The following is a 23,151-nucleotide window of genomic DNA, read 5'->3' on the forward strand; positions in this document are numbered from 1 at the left end:
GTTCTTTGTTTTAAAAACTAATGGAATATAATGGATTAAAATTCAATTACGTTGTCTAAATTTGCCAAAAAAAATCGATTATAAAAACAGCATTTTGTTCAACAAAAGTCCATTATAAGCAATTTTTGACCATGAAACTTCGGTGCGGGAAAGTTTCAGCTGTTTTCGTTTTGGCCCGCCTCCAGTTTCAAGTGTTCTTTTAATCAGGTATATTAAATTTTCAGCACCACGTTTTTCTATATTTGAGAAAAATAACTACACTAATTAATTAAAAAAAGATTATAATCTCTCGTTTTCCTTACATTTTTAATCAATTATGGTATATTGTAATCGATACGTTAATTTGCTTTTCGATGCGTTTTTCGATGCGAAGTGTTGGCAAAATAAACAATTATAATTGTCATAAAACCTAAACAAAAATTCATTACCCGGGTGACTTCCATAGAAGGAAAACCCTTATCATACAATTTCATATATGGCGTCTATGGAAAAAATGATTATCATATAATTTTCATTCAAAATATAAAAACTACTTTAAAGTTTTTGATACACATTTTTATTCTATTTGGCTCAATTGTAATTTTCTTGTCTTGTAAAAAAGATTTAAAAAGAAACTTGGAAGAAAAATGCTTATCATACAGTTTTCATGGATAAAATTTGTAAGATAAGCATTTCGTTTTAGAATTTTTTTAAATCTCTCTAAAAACATGTTTTGGTAATTACAAATCAAGTTATTGAAAGCTTTTAATGACAAAGAGCAATTTAACTATCAAAAAAGAAATCTTATTTTTGTTCGAAAAAACGCTTGTCAGATAACTTTCAAATATGAAATTGTACAATAAGTATTTTGCCAAAAAGATAATGTCATTTCCGGTCGGCAAAAAGGCTTATCATATAGTTTTCATATATGAAAACTATATGATAAGCATTTTTGCCGACCGAAACTGAAACTATCTTTTTGACAGTAAGTTGATCTCTAAAGATAAATTTGTAAAAAAAAAAACAAGCCTTTTTTTCATCAAACAAAAATTTTGAACTAAATTTTTTTTTAGCCTTATGCAAAAAAAAACTTTTAGTGTAGATTTCTATGTGAAAAAATTAAAACTAACTTATATGGTTAAAATCACCACGTGGCAACTGCGTGGCAACTGAAACACTCTGGGTTTTCGCATGAAAATAAATTTTTGCTAATTGTTTCGGATGAAACACAAGTTCAAAACAAAATTTTCAGTTATGGAAAATGCTCATCATATCAAATGTTTTCATAATTAGCTATTCAAACAATTTCATTGCTATTTTCGTAACTTTTTTTTGATATTGAAACCAGTTTCAAGCTATAATTTATAACCAATTATATTATTGATAAAGCTATACCAATAAAAAATTACTAACTAACCAATCATGTTCCATAACTAACACTGACAATTATTTGTAGTGCTAAAACTACTTGTAATTTTAGCACCAGAACAGTTTGAATAAATCTTAGAAGACAGTTGTTCTCCTTTGGACAAGTTCCATAAACCTAACCCGCAAATAGCAGTATACACAAGACCTAATAAGACTGGGAGATGTAAGAGTAAACTTAAGCTAACCAACGCAGCTTACTGACGCCACACCACCAACAGCATGAATAAGAAAGTCCCACGGTACCGAAACCGGATTAAACTCAGATTAAAAAATGATGAATATTTCTTTTGAAACCCACTTTCAAGTTTTATGGAAACCAAACGAAACACAAAAAGGTAAAAAGAAAAACTCAATACAAAATGATTTATAACCAAAACAAAAAAAAAGAAAAACACGAGATAAAATGGAACAAAAAGTTGAACACAAAAAGAGACTCTGCCCAAAAAGACCGTAAAATTACACTCCCTCGCTGGCCTCACCACCCAGTAGAACGTCCTGAGCATACTCTATAGCCGGCCTAACCCACCGGGCTACAACCCCGCTGACCCACACTCTATTCAAAATATAAAAACTACTTTAAAGTTTTTGATACACATTTTTATTCTATTTGGCTCAATTGTAATTTTCTTGTCTTGTAAAAAAGATTTAAAAAGAAACTTGGAAGAAATTCAAAATATAAAAACTACTTTAAAGTTTTTGATACACATTTTTATTCTATTTGGCTCAATTGTAATTTTCTTGTCTTGTAAAAAAGATTTAAAAAGAAACTTGGAAGAAAAATGCTTATCATACAGTTTTCATGGATAAAATTTGTAAGATAAGCATTTCGTTTTAGAATTTTTTTAAATCTCTCTAAAAACATGTTTTGGTAATTACAAATCAAGTTATTGAAAGCTTTTAATGACAAAGAGCAATTTAACTATCAAAAAAGAAATCTTATTTTTGTTCGAAAAAACGCTTGTCAGATAACTTTCAAATATGAAATTGTACAATAAGTATTTTGCCAAAAAGATAATGTCATTTCCGGTCGGCAAAAAGGCTTATCATATAGTTTTCATATATGAAAACTATATGATAAGCATTTTTGCCGACCGAAACTGAAACTATCTTTTTGACAGTAAGTTGATCTCTAAAGATAAATTTGTAAAAAAAAAAACAAGCCTTTTTTTCATCAAACAAAAATTTTGAACTAAATTTTTTTTTAGCCTTATGCAAAAAAAAACTTTTAGTGTAGATTTCTATGTGAAAAAATTGAAACTAACTTATATGGTTAAAATCACCACGTGGCAACTGCGTGGCAACTGAAACACTCTGGGTTTTCGCATGAAAATAAATTTTTGCTAATTGTTTCGGATGAAACACAAGTTCAAAACAAAATTTTCAGTTATGGAAAATGCTCATCATATCAAATGTTTTCATAATTAGCTATTCAAACAATTTCATTGCTATTTTCGTAACTTTTTTTTGATATTGAAACCAGTTTCAAGCTATAATTTATAACCAATTATATTATTGATAAAGCTATACCAATAAAAAATTACTAACTAACCAATCATGTTCCATAACTAACACTGACAATTATTTGTAGTGCTAAAACTACTTGTAATTTTAGCACCAGAACAGTTTGAATAAATCTTAGAAGACAGTTGTTCTCCTTTGGACAAGTTCCATAAACCTAACCCGCAAATAGCAGTATACACAAGACCTAATAAGACTGGGAGATGTAAGAGTAAACTTAAGCTAACCAACGCAGCTTACTGACGCCACACCACCAACAGCATGAATAAGAAAGTCCCACGGTACCGAAACCGGATTAAACTCAGATTAAAAAATGATGAATATTTCTTTTGAAACCCACTTTCAAGTTTTATGGAAACCAAACGAAACACAAAAAGGTAAAAAGAAAAACTCAATACAAAATGATTTATAACCAAAACAAAAAAAAAGAAAAACACGAGATAAAATGGAACAAAAAGTTGAACACAAAAAGAGACTCTGCCCAAAAAGACCGTAAAATTACACTCCCTCGCTGGCCTCACCACCCAGTAGAACGTCCTGAGCATACTCTATAGCCGGCCTAACCCACCGGGCTACAACCCCGCTGACCCACACTCTATTTTTGACGAGAGTTGCTGTTGGGTGAGCGACTCTTTAAAATAACCGAACTAAATAATAAAGGCTTATGCGAAAACGACTAATAGAACATCATAACTAAAACTGGTCTCACTAACAAGATGTAGATATAAAAATGCAATGTGAAAGAGTTCTTAGAGCAAACAGAACGAGCAGTAAAGGAGATGAAAACTTGACGACATTCCAACTCTGGAATGGCAAATCTTTTGCTTTTTGCGTAGTCACAATCCTCGCAGGCAGGATTTAAAATATGGAATCAATCTCGCAGCAAAGGAAACCGTTGAAAAAGACCAATGGCCAACTCCATGTTGATCTCACATATCAATCCTAGTCACTTGGCACTTCACACAGAGAGATCAAACTTCATTTTGCACGCAGTCTCGCTCTAAGTTTAACGAAATTGACACATCATTGCATCGATCTAGAATCTTGACACGATCAGTCGAGACGACCCATGATCAAAAAAGACCCACTTCTGAAACACGAACAACTGTTCTTCTTTTCTCTATATAAACAACTACATCTCTCCTCCTTTCACGGAGGCACTGCTCTATTCACTCAAAAGAAAACTACTCTAAAGAATAAGAAATCTCTCTATCCGTCCCTCACTACAAAAAAAAAACGATTCAAAAACTGAAAACTCTCTAAGCCCCGGATGGGCGGAACCAGTTCTACACTAGTATTTATAACCAATTGTCATGTTGATAAAACTATCCCTACAAAATATTACTAACCAATCATATTCCATAACTAATACTGAAAGTTATTTGTAGTGCTGAAACTACTTGTAGTTTCAGCACCAAAACAATTTGAATAAATTTTAGAAGACAGTTGTTCTCCTTTGGACAAGTTCCATAAACCTAACCCTTAAAATACCAGTTTACACTAGATCTATTGAGATTAGGAGATATAAGAGAAAGATTAAGATTGGTATTAGACTAAGAAGTTGCACGAATCTATCCGGCCGAAAATTAGTTAGCGTGAGGAACAGACGGTGTACCTCATCTGAAGTTACTCTATGAGAAAGCTAGCTTTGGCTTAAGCTCAATGTAAAAGTATGGCCAAACTTTTGTTTTTTAAATCCAGAATATGGCAAAAAATGCTTACTTTAATATTTTATAGTATGGAAAAAAATTCTTATCTTGCTATTTTATTAGTAATTTTTTTGATGAATGAATTAGTATGAGTTAGTATGATAAGCATTTTTTTCATATTATGAAATAATTTGATGAGAATTTTTTGTCAACCCGGGTATATTCAAATGCTTAAGCCCAAACTTAGATGCGGATGGGTGAAAACTGGTAATTTGAAATCTGACCCAAAAAAGACTTCGATAATTCAAAGATTTTGAATATTACCGACTATCTGTTTTTTAAACAAAAAGTCACTTTTTTTTGTAATGGAACAAAACCTTTTCCTTCTTATGACTCAACTATTTTCAATATACAATTAGCAAAAAAAATGAGTGCGAGCTATTTTGTTTCCTTTTTATAAAAAAAGGACTAAATAATTAATAATCAGAACATTTGGCCGTTTTCCTCTGCACACTTGAGTTACATTTCCAGTTTGAGAGTCCAGCTTTGATTACAAGCATCCAAAACAATACTTTATATTTATGATCATCATACAAACATCAATAGTTTCAGTATATTGAAGAATAAAAACATATTAGCAGCGCTGTCATTTCACTTTTCAAACAAATCCAACAATTCCAATTTTGAAAAATTATATCTCTTGGTTGCTTGTCAAGCAATATTTCAAATTCTAAAAAACACTCGAGCTAACTTCTTATAACGCACTTTTTTCTGATAAATCCGTTCAGATTATTATTACTAATTAACTTTCTCAAGGTAGAAACTCACGACTAGCTCATATTTTTCTCTGCCGCATCCTTATACTTGTGTGGGTTCAAAATGAGTGGCGAAGGCGACTGTCGGTTTCTAGGAAACAGCGACTCTTTTGATGTTTATGTCGACCAAATCAGATTCGCTCTTGACAGCTGTGTACTTATGAAGGTAATCAACTATCTTATGCTGGTCGGATGCTCAACAGACCGCCATATCTTCCCGGGTCGAGGTGCTCGATTTATGTTTCGACTGTGCTCCCCGAGTCGAGATTTTTCACCTATTTTGAAGCAAGATTTGAGCGATTTGAGCGGTTTTTGTAGACGATTTCGCTCAAAATCTTGCTTCAAAATGAGCGGTTGACCCAAATGCTCGATATCAGTTGTAGCCGACATTTAATCAGAATTACGTAATAGTTGCATAACAAAATTGGCAATCTGTTTTTAAGTTGCATAACTAAATTGTTTTCCGGCTGATAAATTGATAAATTTTGGGTTGATAAATTTTTGAATTATTGTTATGTTACCCTTGAGGTGAATTAAATTAACCGGTCTAAAAGAATAAAAATATATATTTCCTTTTTTTCAACTTGGGTTAACTTTCGACATAAGAGTGATACACTATAAAAGTCACATGCTTACTAAAAGAGGGGGATCTACAATTTATGCTGGAGAAAAAAAGGTGATTTTCCAAAAAAAAATCCATCCTCCCTAGATCAATAGAAAACTTTGACTTGCTAAAACAATTTTGCGCGGCAGGCAACTCCTAAAAAAACTTGTTACAGACGTAATCTGAAAAAAAATAGCAAACGCCATCTTGTAATCTTGCTGAAACGTAATCTTGTAAAACGTAATCAATAAAACGTAATTTTTGCAGATGTTATCTTGTTGCTGACGTAGAAGTATCAGCAAAAAAATAACGACAACGATACTTATTTTTAACCGCCATTTCAAGACAACTCGACATGTCATTGCCGATTGTCGAAAGTTCATAAGATTGTGAGAAAGAAGTTTTATGCAAAAAGCTTGTTTTAGCTTTTTTTCAAAATTGTAATGAGTTGCACAAATCAATCGTACAATATACCTAAAAGCAATTTGGGGAGCAAAAAATATGGATTTTTGGGTAATAACTTTCAGTATAGTCTAGATTTATTCAAGTTTAACCGTTTTATTAGAAAAAAAATTGAATGAAAATTCATCAATTTAATTAATTAACAGTATTCAAATGCAATCCTACGTAAAATTGTGAAAACCAACTTTGTTTGTGGACTTGTTTAAAATGCATACTTTATACATAACCAACTTCCGAAAACATAACTTGCGAGGGGGAGTTCTTAAGGAGGAGATTGTTTGGTTGATCCTGTTGGACAACCATATCGTTGTAAACTTAACAAGACTGCTCGTAACAGTGCCTTACTCGATATATAGAGTAGTGTTGGCTTTAACTCTATTCCAGTTCTTCCTTTTGATTGTTTTGAGATTTGCTTACAAAAGCCTATTTAAAATAACTTTTGATGTTCCGAAAAGCAGAAAAAACGAGAACGTGAATCAGTGAAAAAAAACTTTACAACTTTTTAATAGGCAAAATGCTTCACATTTTTTAAATTATTTTGTATCGTGAATGGAAAAGGCATAAAACTTACAAGTTATTTTGTATCAAAAATTGAAAAAAGAGTTAGCTTTAAATAAAATTGATAATATATCAAAAAATGAAAAAATATCCTTTTTTTTAGATTTCTTTGGAAAAAAAATTATCACGCTTAAAATAATTCTCCGCTCACACATCAGTAGCACGAAAAATATAGCTCGTTAAATTTTTAAATATTCCAAATCGGCAAAACTGACAAAATTTAAAACCCCATAAATTATACTTCCGCTCACACATCAGTAGCATGGAATATATCGCGCGTTAAATATCCCAAATCGGCCAATTTGGCAATGTTTAACCCCCCTTAACTTTGCAGAAGAAATAATAGATAAAATAATTTTTAATGACACTTGAGGTCATCCTCGTACAGCAGAAGCCTCACAGTGCTACCCAAGAAGTCAGAAACACCATTTGCACGGGTTTTTTTTGTTATTCGCTCAAAATTATCAATTTTATGACTGAGATTTTGCTTTGATGATCTGTGGCTGGAAGTAATTTTAACCAATCAGGTTCGAGCATTATGATTCCAAAGACAATCATTCTGCCTCTGTCATGCTTTCGTCTTACCAAAAAATTTTCGTAAATTTTGAATGTATTGCCTTTTCCACCATTTTTTTCGGATTCTCAGGAAAAAAAACCGCACAAACTTCTCGAACAAAAATATAGAGTCGTTGCATGCCCGATTCTAAGTTCTCTTTCACAAAACGTGATCGAACTATACTTTTCCGACCAGTAGTACAAGAAAATTATAACCTGTTGATAGCTCAGATAAGTGCCTTCTAGCCAAATTCCGGCTTTGAATTGTTTTGTTTTCTGCATTTTTTAAGACATCTCCATCGATCTTCGCGATCCAAAGTAAGTAATTTAATTTCGTGTCCGCAGTCACAGTATCTTGCTTTGTGTAAAATTTTTCTCTTTTTAGAGAATTTCAATTGAAATTTTTTTGGTAGATTCGATTTTATACAGCTCGATAAAATTCTTTTTTGAAGTTTTTTATGCATTCCGGTAATTTCAATATAATTTCACTTGTTTCGAGTAAAAAGTTTGAATGAGTTTTTTTTAGTTTTTTAATTTCCTGTTGTTGGAATTGTATCAAATTAAATTTTGGTAATGTTTATTTTAAAAATTGATGACAAAAGAATCAGCAAATTGAAAGGGGGATGAGCTGGAAAAGAGCCCTTTTTCAAAAGTCGGAACAAAAACCAGCCAGTTTGTCATTTCATTTTCACAAGTATGTAACAAGAGGATTTGTTGAAATTCTTAAATCATTTGATAGGGCATGGAGGGGTTAGTTCTTAGATTAATCGATTAACCATGTTGAATTAACCGGTTAAGTTCTTGTAATTTTAAAAAAAAATTAAATCGCTCTCGTAATTTTTTTTGTAATTTTTATAGAAAATGAAATTTCATTGTAATCAAATAGCTTTTTTTCAGTCCCTTTTTAATATTTTTTGAAGTTCGAGTAACAAAATCTTGTTTAAAAAGAAATTTGATATTCTAAAATGTCATAAAACGTGTCAGCGTGAACAAGTTAGCCAATTTTGGAAATACTTATTGCAAAATTGGTTTACTTTTGTTTCAACTAACTTTTTACTTTATGGTTACAAACTTATAAACTTATGGTTATACTTTTTGGATCTTGTTGACTATCCTTCACACCTCCAATGGTGCCTCGCACCGAATTTCGCCTATCTAGAAAAAATTGAACCGTTAACTATTCATATATGATCTTCGTACCTTGTATCGAACTCCCCGACCCCCTTTTCAAAGGGGGGGGACAGTCAACAAGATTCTAATTTTTAGGGGGTGGGAAATTGCAAAGGAGCTACTCAAATAAAGCATCATTTCATCATTACAACACTAAATGACTGCCCTCAATTTAGGTCTCTCTGAAGTTCATCTACACAGGACTGTCTCCTTCCGAGGAGTCTCTTCCGGAATGGGTGGTGGTACCCCTGGCATCCTCATTCAGCAGAAGCCTCACAATGCAACCCAACAAGTCAGATACAATTTGAACGGGTCTTTTCGTCTATACGCCTAAACCGATCTCTTTAGCTATATTCCCTTTTGCAAGTGGGAGGGGGGGGGGGGGTTGATTCGTTACAGGGTATAAACATCTCATTTGCTTAACCGTTGATTTATTTCCTTATAGGGGATATTCGTCACTAGGTACTCCAGAGGGATATAGTTAAAAAGATCCGCCTAAACTTATCAATTTGATGATTGAAATTTTACTTTTATTGATATTATTTAGCTGGAAGTAATTTCAATCAATCCGGTCATAAAACCGAAACCGAAAATCTCCAATCCACAAAACTTCAATCCACAAAACCTCCAATCCACATTACTGTTACAAAATGGCACAGATAATTCTATCAAAGTAATCTTTGCAAAACTTAAAAGCCGAAAGTTAGACATTTTTAGGGCTTCGTGTACTAGATAAAAACTATTTGATGAATTGAGCCGTATAAAAGAACAAGACTGATCGTATCAGGGCGAAGCCGTAAAAATTCCGACTTGACAAGGCCTCAGGTGTAGTCTCAGCTTTGAAACTATGTGAGACTTTAAAAAAAAGAAAAAAAACATAAAAATCTTCCCCCACACGCTATGTAAAAAAAGGTTAAAGTTGAAATGAACGAAAATATGGTCCGATACAAAACAATCCGAAAAACAGTTCCAAGTGATAATTGGCTTTTAAAGCCGGTAGACGTAGAATTGTCCTTATTCGTTCAAACAAAGTATACAACAGAATAGTGACTGCCGCAGTCGCACCAACTTGATAAAAGCTTGCCAACATAGAATTATACAAGAATTGCAGCCGGTTATTGCCGCGGAGTGGCGACGTGAGAATAGAGCGACCATCGGTGAACTTAAACCGGACTGTTTTGCATCTGACTTTTTTCTAACCTAATCTCATGATTTTTGAACTGTTTTGTATTTCAATTGATTTGTAAGGGACGATTCCTATTTTGTAAATCCCTCTCAAAAACTCAAAAAACTGGACAACCTGTACATAATTTAACACTTTCTTAGAAGTAATTGCTAGAATCGAAGTGCTAATACTTTAAAGGGATTCAGAAACATAGCATTGGAAGCATCGAGGCTTTAATTGCAACAAAAAACGCAAAACGAAACAAAAAAACATGCTAAATGCGGTATATTTTTGAGCAGCAATTACCTTGCCGATAGTGTAGCCTTCGATATGAATTTGAAAATTAATCAAATCGACATGACTCAAATATATAACTAAATTCTATTAGAGTTTTCTATAGTTGAACATGATCTAGCCGATTGAATAGGATATCGAGCTAGATCTATAAATTTTCAAACCAAAGGACCAATCTATAAATTTTCAGACCAAATAAAGTTTGTAAGTTTTTTTGCCTTTTTTCTGGCACACCTCCCGCCAAAAGAGCAACCTCTCAGGAAAAAAAACTGCTAGTGACAGCACTTTTCAAATGCAAGTCATGACAGTCCGTTGCTTAACGTTTCCGGTAGGTTGCAATTAGACTTCTTTTCTCCAAAAACTAACAAACAAAGTTTCAAAATAAAAAAGAAGCAAAAAAGTAAAGAACAAAATCTTAGATTGAGTTCTTCATAGCGCGAAAGAAACTCAAATCAGATTTTGTTGTAGGTAAGCGTAAGATTCTGCACTCTTTTGTTTAGGACCCGGTACTTTTTTTTTAACTGGTGCTACATGGAAGCGTTAGAGAAATTGAATTCTTTGGCGAAAGCGCATTTCCCCTTGCTGGGAAGCAATCCAATGAAATATGACAGAATGCAAAAGTTCCAGGCCTTTACAACGTTTGTTGTTTTAGTCAAACTGGATGATGCCGCATCCTTTTGATTCCAGATTGAAGGGGTGAAGAGGATTTTATTTCAGAACGAGACTTTTATGTAAATAGATGCAAATATAAAGGTGCAGCTTGTAAATTTTAGCAATTTTTTCTACTGTTTTACGGTTGAATGGCATACTATTTGAATTTCCTGGACAATTTTATCAAATGTTTTTCCTAACTTAGACTCTAAAAAAATTTCTGAAGGGTTCGAAAATTGGCAAGCTCAAAATTCAGCACTATTCTTTCAGGTATATTATCAGGGGCAAGTGTTTTTAGGTCACCTAAAAACGGTGATAAGTCTTTTTTGTTTGATTTTGTTTGAATTCCTATATGCACGCGGAGTTTATTCCTGAAAAGTCAACCTGTATAAAGAAAAGATGATAAAATTTTCTAGATGGCTGTGGCAGTTTCGTCAGCCAAACAAAACACGGTTTTTTAGCGTTTCAGGGCCGCATTATCGGTCGCGTTACAGGGTCGCGTCTTGTGTTACCTCGAATTACCACGATATAGGTATCTCATTTTAAACGCTTAAATGAGGGATTATTCTTTCAGCTAATCAAAATGCAATGATTTATTAGTGACTAATTGCATCATGTGAATTATAAATTGCCTTCTCCGGACTCAATTAGTGCACTTATTCTTGTAAAAAAAACCATTTGAAACAAACAATCGGTATTGAAAAAGTGTTTAATTGTTGTGGCGTTATACTGTTACGGGTTTATAACGTAGGGGTTACGTGTTGTTATAATAAACAACTGAAGCAAGAAATATACTCGTTAACTGTTTCAACTTTGTCAAAATGGTAATCTTTAAACTTCGTATTTTTGCAATTTTGATTTAATACAACAATAAGTTTTGATTGATATAAATAAAGTTACGCCAAAAATGACAAAACAAAAAAAAATTATCTGGAGTAAAAGTAATCCGGAGCGTACAATATGTCACCTCTTTCGCATTTCGGAAGAAATAGAATCAAAGCGAAGTTTCCGAACGAGGACTAAGCTACTTAACCAATAATCAGCAAATTGAACTGGTCTGGTAACCAAAATTTTTAGACCTAATAAATTTGATTTTTTCGTCAAATATGAATCACGACAGAATCTTCGATTATGATAAAGATTTTGACTCTTAAAAGCCAAAATCCATACATGAACATCCCAAACATATTTTTTGCTTCAATCTGAAGGGCTAAAACTAAAGCAACCCAAATGGCTAAAACTAGTAAATCAAATTTCAGAACATCTCAAAACTTCGTTGTTTACAATTTTAAGTCGACTTATAAGCCAAATCGGCCAAAAATATATTTTTGGTAAAACACTCAATTTCTTTCAAATAAGGTGCAGACTTTTACCCAGACCAGAAAAAAAAACACACATAAAAGCTCGAGAAAAAAATGACCAGCTTCATTACTTGCTCAAAACTCGACTTCGTTAAAGTTCGTTTCCCAGTTAAGGGAAAAACTGATCGCATTTGAATTTACCAAGCTAGTCAGTATGATCAGTGTAATTTTCTCTGCATTTATACATCGAATACAACAAACTTTAAATTAGAGAAGAAAAAGTAAAAAGACCAATTTTTTTATCGGACACCATAGTGGGGTGAAGGGGTCATTGTTGTTCCGACTTTCGATACGAAAGTAACGGAATATTTGTGCTCGGGGTGGGTTTTTTTTTCTTCAGACAAATTTCGACTTTTTAACTAGCCATTTTTGACGGAATTTTTTTATATCTTTCAAAAGGTATTGTTGTCATGAGCTCAAATTTGAAAAGATATTTCACTTGTGATTATTTTTCGTAAAGTTACGGGGGTTTAAAGATTGCAATTTTGGCCAGTTTGGGACAATTAACGCGCGATATTTCGCGCTATTAACGCGTAAGCGGAGAGTTATTCCTTCTTAGAAATTGTTCCAAATTGGTTAAAAGAAGCTTATTTGCCATAATTGGTTTGTTAAAAGGAGCGAAATCTATCCTTTTGTACTTTATATGGCGTGTGGGGGGATGATTTTCATTAAAAATTTCAATTTTTAGAAAAAAAAATTTCATTTTAATTATTTCATTGAATTATTTAATGTTATTACTGCTCCATAAACCTTAAAAGGCAGTCGGAACATTCAGGGCTTCGCCCTGTTACGAGCAGTCTTGTTGTTCCGACTTTCGATACGAAAGTAACGGAATATTTGTGCTCGGGGTGGGTTTTTTTTTCTTCAGACAAATTTCGACTTTTTACGTACCCCTTTTTGACGGAATTTTTTTAATATCATTCAAAAAATATTGTTGTTTTGAGCTCAAATTTGAAAAGATATTTTACCTGTGATCATTTTTCGTAAAGTTATGGGGGTTTAAAGATTGTCAATTTGGCCAATTTGGGACAATTAACGCGCGATATATTTCGCGCTATTAACGCGTAAGCGGAGATTTAATCCGTCTTAGAAATCGTTCAAAATTGGTTGAAAGAAGCTCATTTGCCATTATTGATTTGTTACAAGGAGCAAAATCTATCCTTTTGTACTTTATATGGCGTGTGGGGGGATAATTTTCATAAAAAATTTCAAATTTTAGAAAAAAAAATATTTTCATTTTGTTTTATTACATTTATGTTTTTGATGTTATTACTGCTTCATAAACCTTTAAAGGCAGTCGGAACATTCAGGGCTTCGCCCTGATACGAGCAGTCTTGGTTAGTATATTCCGATTTAAGCATTTCATGTCATATTTAGATAAAATCAATATTAGTAAAAATTAAAAAATCAATATCTACTAATGAATTGGAATTTAAACACTTGCGAAGGTGTTTATCCATAATCAAAACTACATCCAAAGCCATTTACTAGAGATTTTTTTGTTTCATAGCTGGAAAACAATATCATACAGAAAGCATGCACACAAAAAACCAAATTTTGGAATCCCCAATGATATTCTTAGGAAGGAATGCACACAACACAACAATAATGTACAAAAATATAATTTTTCCAAACACTATGTTTGTCATTACTTTTTGGACTTATTGTTAATATTGTAAGTTTTCAAAATAAACAGCCCAAAGTATTAAAAGTGTGGCAGAGTAAAAAGCCTAGTCTTTGTGATGAATTTTAAGTGAGGCGTAATATCCGCCCTTGATTCAAACTTTTTGGAAAACTGTTTTCATTTCGCGCCCCAAAAATTTTAAAGAATTTTTGGTCTCATCACGTAGGCTCGTTTTCCAGTTTTGCACTAAATGATACTTTTCTAGTGCATGGGCCCAACAGATGATAACTTTGGTGTTTTCTCAATCAGTTGTTGGCCTTCTCAACCTGCGTTATTCTTGTAGATCCTTCAGCCGATTGAGATCCGAGGAGTTTTCTTCCTGTCTTTTCGGGTGTTTTTGCCATTTTTTTTTATTGATAGATCAGTACTATCTGGTCTGAAACAGATACTGGGTCCTCGTTATTTCTATGTTTTGTTTGGTCTCTTCTTCTCTGTTTCGTGTTTTACGACTGTCATTGCTTGTAGATTCCTCTTTTGCTGCGCTTTCAACTTGTTTTTCTTTCTCATTAGAAAAGACAGAATCCTGCGATTCCGTGTCCATAACGATTCCGTGTCCATAACGATTCCGTGTCCATAACGATTCCGTGTCCATAACGATTCAGTGTTCATAACGATTCCGTGTCCAAAACGGTTCCGTGACCATAACGATTCCGTGTTCATAACGATTCCGTATTCATAGCGGTTCTGTGTCCATAACGATTCCGTGTCCAAAACGATTCCGTGTCCATAAAGATTCCGTGTTCATAACAATTCCGTGTTCATAACGATTCCGTGTCCATAACGATTCCGTGTCCATTACAAGTCCGTGTTCATAACGATTCCGTGTCCAAAACGATTCCGTGTCCATAAAGATTCCGTGTTCATAACGATTCCGTGTTCATAACGATTCCGTGTCCATAACGATTCCGTGTCCATAACGATTCCGTGTTCATAACGATTCCGTGTTCATATTCCGTGTCCAAACGATTCCGTTTCCATAACGATTCCGTGTCCATAGTAATAACTGGTTATTCTCTGATGTGTTTTAGTACCTGTCGTAGAGCAACGCCTTTATTGTCTTTGTTGTTACTGATAATTTGATATTCCCGTATTTTTACAGTTTTAAAGAGTTTAAAGCTTCATTGTCTGGAATTGGACATACCATGTTGTCCGTGAACTGATTGTTTATCCTCTATTTTTTTCTTCTCGGTTTTTCTGTATCTTGCCAGGTCAAAGCTTGTATTCTCTTTTTTGTTCCGACTTTCGATACGAAAGTAACGGAATATTTGTGCTCGGGGTGGTTTTTTTTTCTTCAGACAAATTTCGACTTTTTAACTAGCCATTTTTGACGGAACTTTTTTATATCATTCAAAAGGTATTGTTGTCTTGAGCTTATATTTGAAAAGATATTTCACCTGTGATCGTTTTTCGTAAAGTTATGAGGGTTTAAAGATGGCCATTTTGGCCATTTTGACCAATTTGGGACAATTAACGCTATAATTCGCGCTATTAACGCGTAAGCGGAGATTTAATCCGTCTTATAAATTGTTCCAAATTGGTTGAACGAGACTTATTTGCCATAATTGGTTTGTTACAAGGAGCGAAATCTATCCTTTTGTACTTTATATGGCGTGTGGGGGGATGATTTTCATGAAAAATTTTGAATTTTAGAAGTTTTTTTTTCTGTTTGTTTTATTTAATTTAATTTTTTAATGTTATTACTGCTCCATAAACATTAAAAGGCAGTCGGAACATTCAGGGCCTCGCCCTGATACGACCAGTCTTGTCTGTCTTTAAATTCAAAAATAAATTTTTTAAATAGTTAAATGATTTTAAAAATTGGAATGGAGATACGTCAAGCATCAAGTTTTTTGCCAAGACCGCATATGCTAGCGAAACTTCTGTGTTGTATATCAGACGCTCATCATTTTTGATACTCACAGTAAGTTTTTTGGTATACTCACAGCCGCTCTTTCTACAAATTCAGACGTGATGCTAATGACGCATAAAAAATAAGTCATCATTAAATTCACAGCCTATGTCATGTAAAAAAGACTTGAGTTGAAAAAAAACTTTTTTCATTGCAATAATTTCAAAATCATTGCATTCATCACATCCTTCGGTTCTTTGGTTGATACAAAATTAGCTACGCTAGTTTTTAAAATTCGTCAACCATCTACAGTACTGTTAACGTTATGCATGGTTGTTACGATATGCATGTACTGTTAATAATTTTTGTTGAGTGTATATTCGGCCATTTCTTCCTCTCCATTTTCTCCTATAGTGTTTGGGCTTTCGACGATCTTTTGCGGACTGCCCTTCCATCCCAACATCTTAGCATTTTAAAGGCAATCTGTTTTCAAGGCCCTCGAGTTGCCCCCTCCCAGACCGCAGTTTGTACTTATGATTTACGTGATATTTCTAGCAGTTCGCTCACTTGGCGTAAAAAACGTCCTCAACTTATGTTTCCAAATCGTGGGGTCAACTTGTTCATCGCCTGAATTGGATTTAGCGACACTTTCAATTCTGAATTTCGCGCTCTCATCTAAAATAAAACATGTCAGTAGACGGAGTGTATCACATTTTGAATGATCAAACCGAGTTATTGTTCCGATTTTCGATACGAAAGTAACGGAATATTTGTGCTCGGGGTGGGTTTTTTTCCTTCAGACAAAATTCGACTTTTTTACTAGCCATTTTTGACGGAAATTTTAAAATATGATTCAAAAGGTATTGTTGTCCTGAGCTCAAAATTGAAAAGATAGTTTACCTGAGACCATTTTTTGTAAAGTTACGGGGGTTTAAAGATTGCCATTTTGACCAATTTGGGACAATTAACGCGCGATATATTTCGCGCTATTAACGTGTAAGCGGAAAGTTAATCCCTCTTAGAAATCGTTCCAAATTGGTTGAAAGTAGCTTATTTTCCATAATTGATTTGTTTACAAGGAACAAAATCTATCCTTTTGTACTTTAAATGGCGTGTGAGGGGATGATTTTTTCATTTTGTTTTATTTCATTTAATTTTTGAATGTTTTTACTGCTCCATAAAAAGGCAGTCGGAACATTCAGGGCTTCGCACTGATACGAGCAGTTTTGTATCCTTTTGTACTTTATTTGGCGAGTGGGGGGATAATTTTTATAAAGAAAACTCAAACTTAAGAAAAAAAAATTTTCATTTTGTCTTACTTAATTTAATTTTTTTAATGTTATTACTGCTCCATAAACCTTAAAAGGTAGTCGGAACATTCAGGGATTTGCCCTGATACGAGCAGTCTTGTTGCATTTGTTTCCTGTTCTTTTTCGTTCATATGTATTGATTCCACGAAAGATCTTCTTTTTCCATGTTGTTCTTCAAAGCTGGTAAAACTATGACATTTGACGTTTTTATGAAAGAGTTTGGAAGCATCTGACTGTCCATAATTTTCATCGGGTTGGGTACTCTTTCTTGGCACGCCTCGTCTTTAACAGGAACAAGACTGCTCGTATCAGGGCAAAGCCCTGAATGTTCCGACTGCTTTTTAAGGTTTATGGAGCTGTAACTAAACTAAGAAATTAATTGAAATAGAACAAAATGATTTTTTTTTGTAATTTTATATTTCTTAAAGAAAAATCATCACCCCACACGCTATATAAAGTACAAAAGGACAGATTTCGCTCCCTGTAACAAATCAATTCAGGCAAAGAAGCTTCTTTCAACCAAATTGGAGCGATTTCTAAGACGGATTAACTCTCGCTTACGCGTTAATAGCGCGAAATATATCGCGCGTTAATTGTTCCTAATTGACCAAAATGGCAACCCATAAACCCCCGTAGCTGTACGAAAAATGATCAGAGGTAAAATATTTTTTCAAATTTAAGCTCAGGACAACAATACCTTTTGAATGATATAAAAAAAAATTCTGTCAAAAATGGCTAGTTGAAATTTGTCTGAAGAAAAAACCCACCCCGAGCACAAATACTCCGTTACTTTGGTATCGAAAATCGGAATAATAATGCGATCAGGTTAAGGTCAAGCTTTTAATTTTCATTCATTAATAATTGGGCTGCCTGGAATTTTTGTCAATTTGAGTCAATCCTTAACATCAATCAATGTTTTTTTTATCTGAGATAATCATGCAAAGATTGATCGTTAGGCTTGGGTCTTACATGTATTATATTACAGCGCCTTTACCCAAATGAATAGCAAAATTTAGTTCGAATTTTGACTTTTTTGTTTGATTTTTTTGAGATAAGATCTGGATTTGTGTTGTGGTATCTTAGATCTGGTCCTTCTAAGTGTCAATTTGAGTTCTTTGAAGTTGGTGTACAAATTATTTATCGCCAATTTTTCCTTTTCATCCTTAATTTAAGGACTTTTTGCGCTGCTGGTTGACGTGTTCATTTGATAACCTCTTAAGTTTGTATTTAGTATCTGACTTCCGGTGTTTTATTTTATCCAGTTCTTTACATTCAGATATTAAACGTGTGACTGTCTTCCAGGTCTTCCAGAATGTCAAAAATTTTCCGATACGGGGCTCTTGTTTTTGATTCAATTTTCCGTGATCCAGTCATTACTTAGTCAGGGTCAGTTTTTGGCCTATCTCCCGGAATGGTAAGCTTCTCCAGTGGTTCTCGTGATTACTTTCTGCTGCTATGAAAACTTTGGACAAAACACTAACTAAATTAATATTTCTTTCAAGAAAACAAATTGTCGCAAACGTTTATTTCACATTGATTTCTAATCTAATCACACAAGCATTTCTGTGTCTATTTCGTTGTTTCAAAAGTCATATTTCAGAGATCATTGTCAAAAAACTAATCTCATACCTCATTCTGAAAAACCGCCTCTGGTGAATTCATTTCTGATCATTTTGAGATCAGGTGTTTTGCGAAATGATTACAAACCTGAGAATTAACACATTAAGGATGCACACAACTCCGCACCGCAAATTCATATTTAAATTTTGGTTACTATTAAAAGTCATCAGAAATTTGACCATTATAAAACTAAGATGTCAAATAACTGATCTATATAACCAATTAGTTCTGCAATCTCCAAATTCAAGAAAATCCATCATAATTTTTTTGATTTCCGTTCTGCTTCCAAAATGTTTGATTTTTTTTCCACATAAAAACTGTGAGATTTCATAAAATTTATTTTGTTACTTGTTGTTTCTGCTAAATTAGAAAAACTTAAAACCTTGATTTGATTTTTATTTTGCAAAAAAATAAATGAAAAAAAGTTGTCTCCAGTTCCACGTTTGCTCATTCAAGCTGTAGAAAAGAAAATGAATTAATACAAGACTGCTCGTTTCAATAATACTTTGGTGCGAGATTGCTTTAATCGTGTTTCTCATCTGATAATATTGCATCACGCTGTTTTAATGAGACCTGGACTTTACAAAAAACTCATGTGTTTTTACTTGAGCGATGCTTCTGTGTTATGTATTTCAAGTGAAAACACATGAAAAATACGAGAGTATTTGACCTCAAGTAAACATAAGAGAAAAAGTTTTTTCCAAGCACGAGGTAATTGCTCTCGTGTTTTTCATGTCTTTATAGCCTGTTTTAGAAATCATGATCTTTTTGTATAAAAAAGCTGGAAATCTACAAACTAACAAAATGTTTTCATTACGCCGGTTCTGATCGCCGGTGTATGCATATCCACGATTAAAAAATGTTTGTCGGCGATTTCAATGTAGTTGGGATGACCAGTTTTCCAGAACATTATGCAGCGCCATGAAAAACAATATGTAACTTGCTTGAACCGTCACACACGACGAGTGGAAAGTTAATGCCCATAGTCATTGGCTCAAGGCCAGGTCAATAAAAACCGGGCTTTCAAATCTCGCTACGTTTGACGCCAATCAAATTTGGTTCAGGGACGACTAACTAAGAAAACCAGTCTTCCAGAGGTTGTAATCAAACAACAGAGTTGATCCAAAACGTGTAACTTCTCCTTGTTTAAGTTGTTTATAATTCAAAGTGACTACTCGAAAAAAAAACACGCGAACACTTTTAAGAGTGTGGGCTTTTTTTCACTCCCCCTTCCGGCCTTTGAATTTTAGTTTTGAAAAAGTAAAACAAGACTGCTCGTATCAGGACGAAGCCCTGAATGTTCCGACTGCCTTTTAAGGTTTATGGAGCAGTAATAACATTAAGAAAATAAATGTAATAATACAAAATAAAAAAAAAATTCTTAATTTTGAAACTTTTTATGAAAATCATCCCCTCACACGCCATATAAAGTACAAAAGGATAAAGTTCGCTCCTTGTAACAAATCAATTATGGCAAATAAGCTTCCTTCAACCAATTTGGAACGATTTTAAGACGGGTTAACTCTCCACTTACGCGTTAATAGCGCGAAATATATCGCGCGTTAATTGTCCCAAATTGGTCAAAATGGCAATCTTTAAACCCCCGTAACTTTACCAAAAATGATCACAGGTGAAATATCTTTTCAAATTTAAGCTCAAGACAACAATAGCTTTCAAATGATGTAGAAATTTTTCGTCAAAAATTGCTAGTTAAAAAGTCGAAATTTGTCTGGAGAAAAAAAAACCCACCCCGAGCACAAATATTCCGTTACTTTCGTATCGAAAGTCGGAACAATAACTTTGTCATGCCGAATTGCTAAGTTGCATGATAAACGAAACAAGACTGCGCGTATCAGGGTGAAGCCCTGAATGTTCCGACTGCCTTTTAAGGTTTATGGAGCAGCAGTAATAACAAAAAAAAATTAAATGAAATAAAATAAAATGAAAAATTTTTTTTTTCTGAAATTTGAAATTTTTTATGAAAATCATCCCCCCACACGCCATATAAAGTCTAAGAAGATAGATTTCGTTCCTTGTAACAAATCAATTATGGCAAATAAGCTTCCTTCAACCAATTTGGAACGATTTATAAGACGGATTAAATTTCCGCTTACGCGTTAATAGCGCGAATTATATCGCGCGTTAATTGTCCCAAATTGGTCAAAATGGCAATCTTTAAACCCTCATAACTTTACAAAAAATGATCACAGGTGAAACATCTTTTCAAATTTAAGCTCAGGACAACAATAGCTTTCGAATGATATAAAAAAAATTCCATCAAAATGGCCAGTTAAAAAGTCGAAATTTGTCTGAAGAAAAAAAAAACCCACCCCGAGCACAAATATTCCGTTACTTTCGTATCGAAAGTCGGAACAATAACCAATGTGAACAATTTGACTTTTATAATTTGCCTTGTAGCATCACACTTTCCGCCATTTTAATACAAAAAAAAAACAGTTATGAAAACAGAAAAATTGAAATGTGGGGGAGGGGAGTGGAAACCAGCCCAGATCTGCATTACTCATGAACAGATCCATTGAAACTGAGACTTCACCCCAGCTATAACGTAACAACTTCAGCCCTGCAACTGATGTGTTAGCTTTGCATCGCCCAAGTTTCCGCGCCCCCAACGCCTTTCACCCCTCCCCCCGGTTGAATCGCAATCTTCAATCCACAATTAAACAGCCCCTTCCTCCTTGTTAATCCCCCCTGTTCACAGTCCACTACATACAAAAGCCCCGTGTGGGACTTAAATCCCTACGCGACGGGGATGTCCTTCATGCTAGTAGGACCCCATACTCTAACATTTTGTCAGCCTATTAGAATTCGGTATTCATAAATTCAAAAAAAAAAGAAAAAAAATTACTCAGTTTTGGATAATTTGAAGGGATAGATTGGTTTAGACTTTTTGCGCATCCGGTTCTTATGACAAGAGATTTAGCCTGCGTCATACTGCGCATCATACTGTTTAGGAATTGAATTTAGGTCTTGAATAAGTATTCCGTTCTAACTCGTTTTTCCAAGCAAGGTATACATGTCTTAGGATACTGTGCATTCTAAGTCATTGCCAATGCTGCGCTATTTCACAATGGTGAAAGTTTTTTTTTGCCGTTGTTCACGACTAAAAAGTGAATGGCGTGGTGTCGCGTTGTAAAAGACCCCCCTTAGAAACTGAACTTTACAAGTTGGATGCTACTAATTGGCGTCATTAAGGGAGATTCATGAGAGCATATTATTTCAAGGGCTCAAAGCTATAGCTGTACAGGTTTTTTTTTCATGGCCAATGCCTGGTTTGCCTAAAGCGATTAGTATTATCGGTTAATTTCTCTCTTAAAATGAATTGAAACACGACTGTAAGATGTGTTGAGGTGATAGAGTCAAAGAGAATGAACTTTTAGAGTTTGATTACTCAACTGTGACTTTTTGAAGTGAATTTCAGGCTCTGCGTGGGACAAATTACCCCTTAAATCCTTTTAGGCTGAATAATTAGATTGAGAGAAAAAAAGTTAACATGTGTATTTCGTAGTTCAAGCCTTGAATTATTTAGGTCCTTCTATGGGCCAATTATAGAAACGAATTTTACTTTTTGACCGGGTTTTGGAGAACTGTTCGTAATGTCTAACCAATACGTTTTTTTTTCGCGCTTCGATCTCAATTTAGTTTGTATATTGGAGCCCAGCCGTTTAAGAAATTTAAAAAAATTTGTGACTAGGTCAGTTAAAAAAAGTTTTTTGCTAAAGAAGAGGATGCGAGGGTCCTTTTGGGTGATTGAGGGTTCAAAACATCGCGAGAAAGAAGGCCTAAATCTTCCCGAGAGCCGCTTTAAATTTTCTACTTACTGCAAAAAAGAACCTTGATGTAAAAATATTTATTCGACAGCTAAAGTTATAATTGCTTTATCCTTCTTTGTGATATCACACAGGATTCCGAGGGGAGCTCGAAAAATCAAAAATCGGTGTACAAATATGCACAAAATATTCAATTTTTTAACCCATCCCCTTTGTTAAAATCTGTTTTTACTCCTCTAGAAAACCCCAGGTCTGCCCCTGTCTTTATTAAAATATACGGATTTAACTATCCTCCATATGCAAAAAGGGGGAGAATCGCAACTAGGTACAAAATTCTGATGTGCTTAACCATTGAATTATGTCTTTATAGGTTAATTCGTTGCTGGGTACCCTAGGGGGGATAGTTAAAGAGATCCAAAGACATATTTAATAATTGCCTTTCTTTAGGTTGCATGCTAACTCGAAGGGTCTCACACTCAATCCTGGCACCAGCCTCATTTTCAGGGTCAGTGGAATTGCCCGCAACGACGCCTCTCTCTCGGGTAAGGCCATATGAGTTAGCATTCAGTTTTTCCAATTCAGATAATTTTTGAATAAAAATTCTTATCATTAAAAAAATATATTTTATCGATTGTATTTGAATTATCCATTCAGAAGCGGCGTGCAAAAAACTTGGCGTGCGAAATCTTGA

The 23,151-nt window shown here is 34.0% G+C and overlaps 1 protein-coding gene across 1 annotated transcript in view; it reads left to right on the plus strand.

Moving 5' to 3' along the window:
* Positions 1 to 5,442: 5,442 nt before the first annotated feature.
* The window catches only part of LOC134841909 (uncharacterized), a gene marked incomplete at its 5' end in the record, with an annotated part of 52,546 nt that continues 34,837 nt past the window's right edge, over positions 5,443 to 23,151 (plus strand). Inside the window, 3 exon segments of the mRNA XM_063857980.1 lie at positions 5,443 to 5,555; positions 8,915 to 9,030; positions 22,908 to 23,002. Of these exon segments, the coding sequence (XP_063714050.1) occupies positions 5,454 to 5,555; positions 8,915 to 9,030; positions 22,908 to 23,002 (313 nt within the window).

This window comes from Symsagittifera roscoffensis, chromosome 3 (genome assembly GCF_963678635.1).
Source record: "Symsagittifera roscoffensis chromosome 3, txSymRosc1.1, whole genome shotgun sequence".
Taxonomy (NCBI): Eukaryota; Metazoa; Xenacoelomorpha; order Acoela; family Convolutidae; genus Symsagittifera; species Symsagittifera roscoffensis.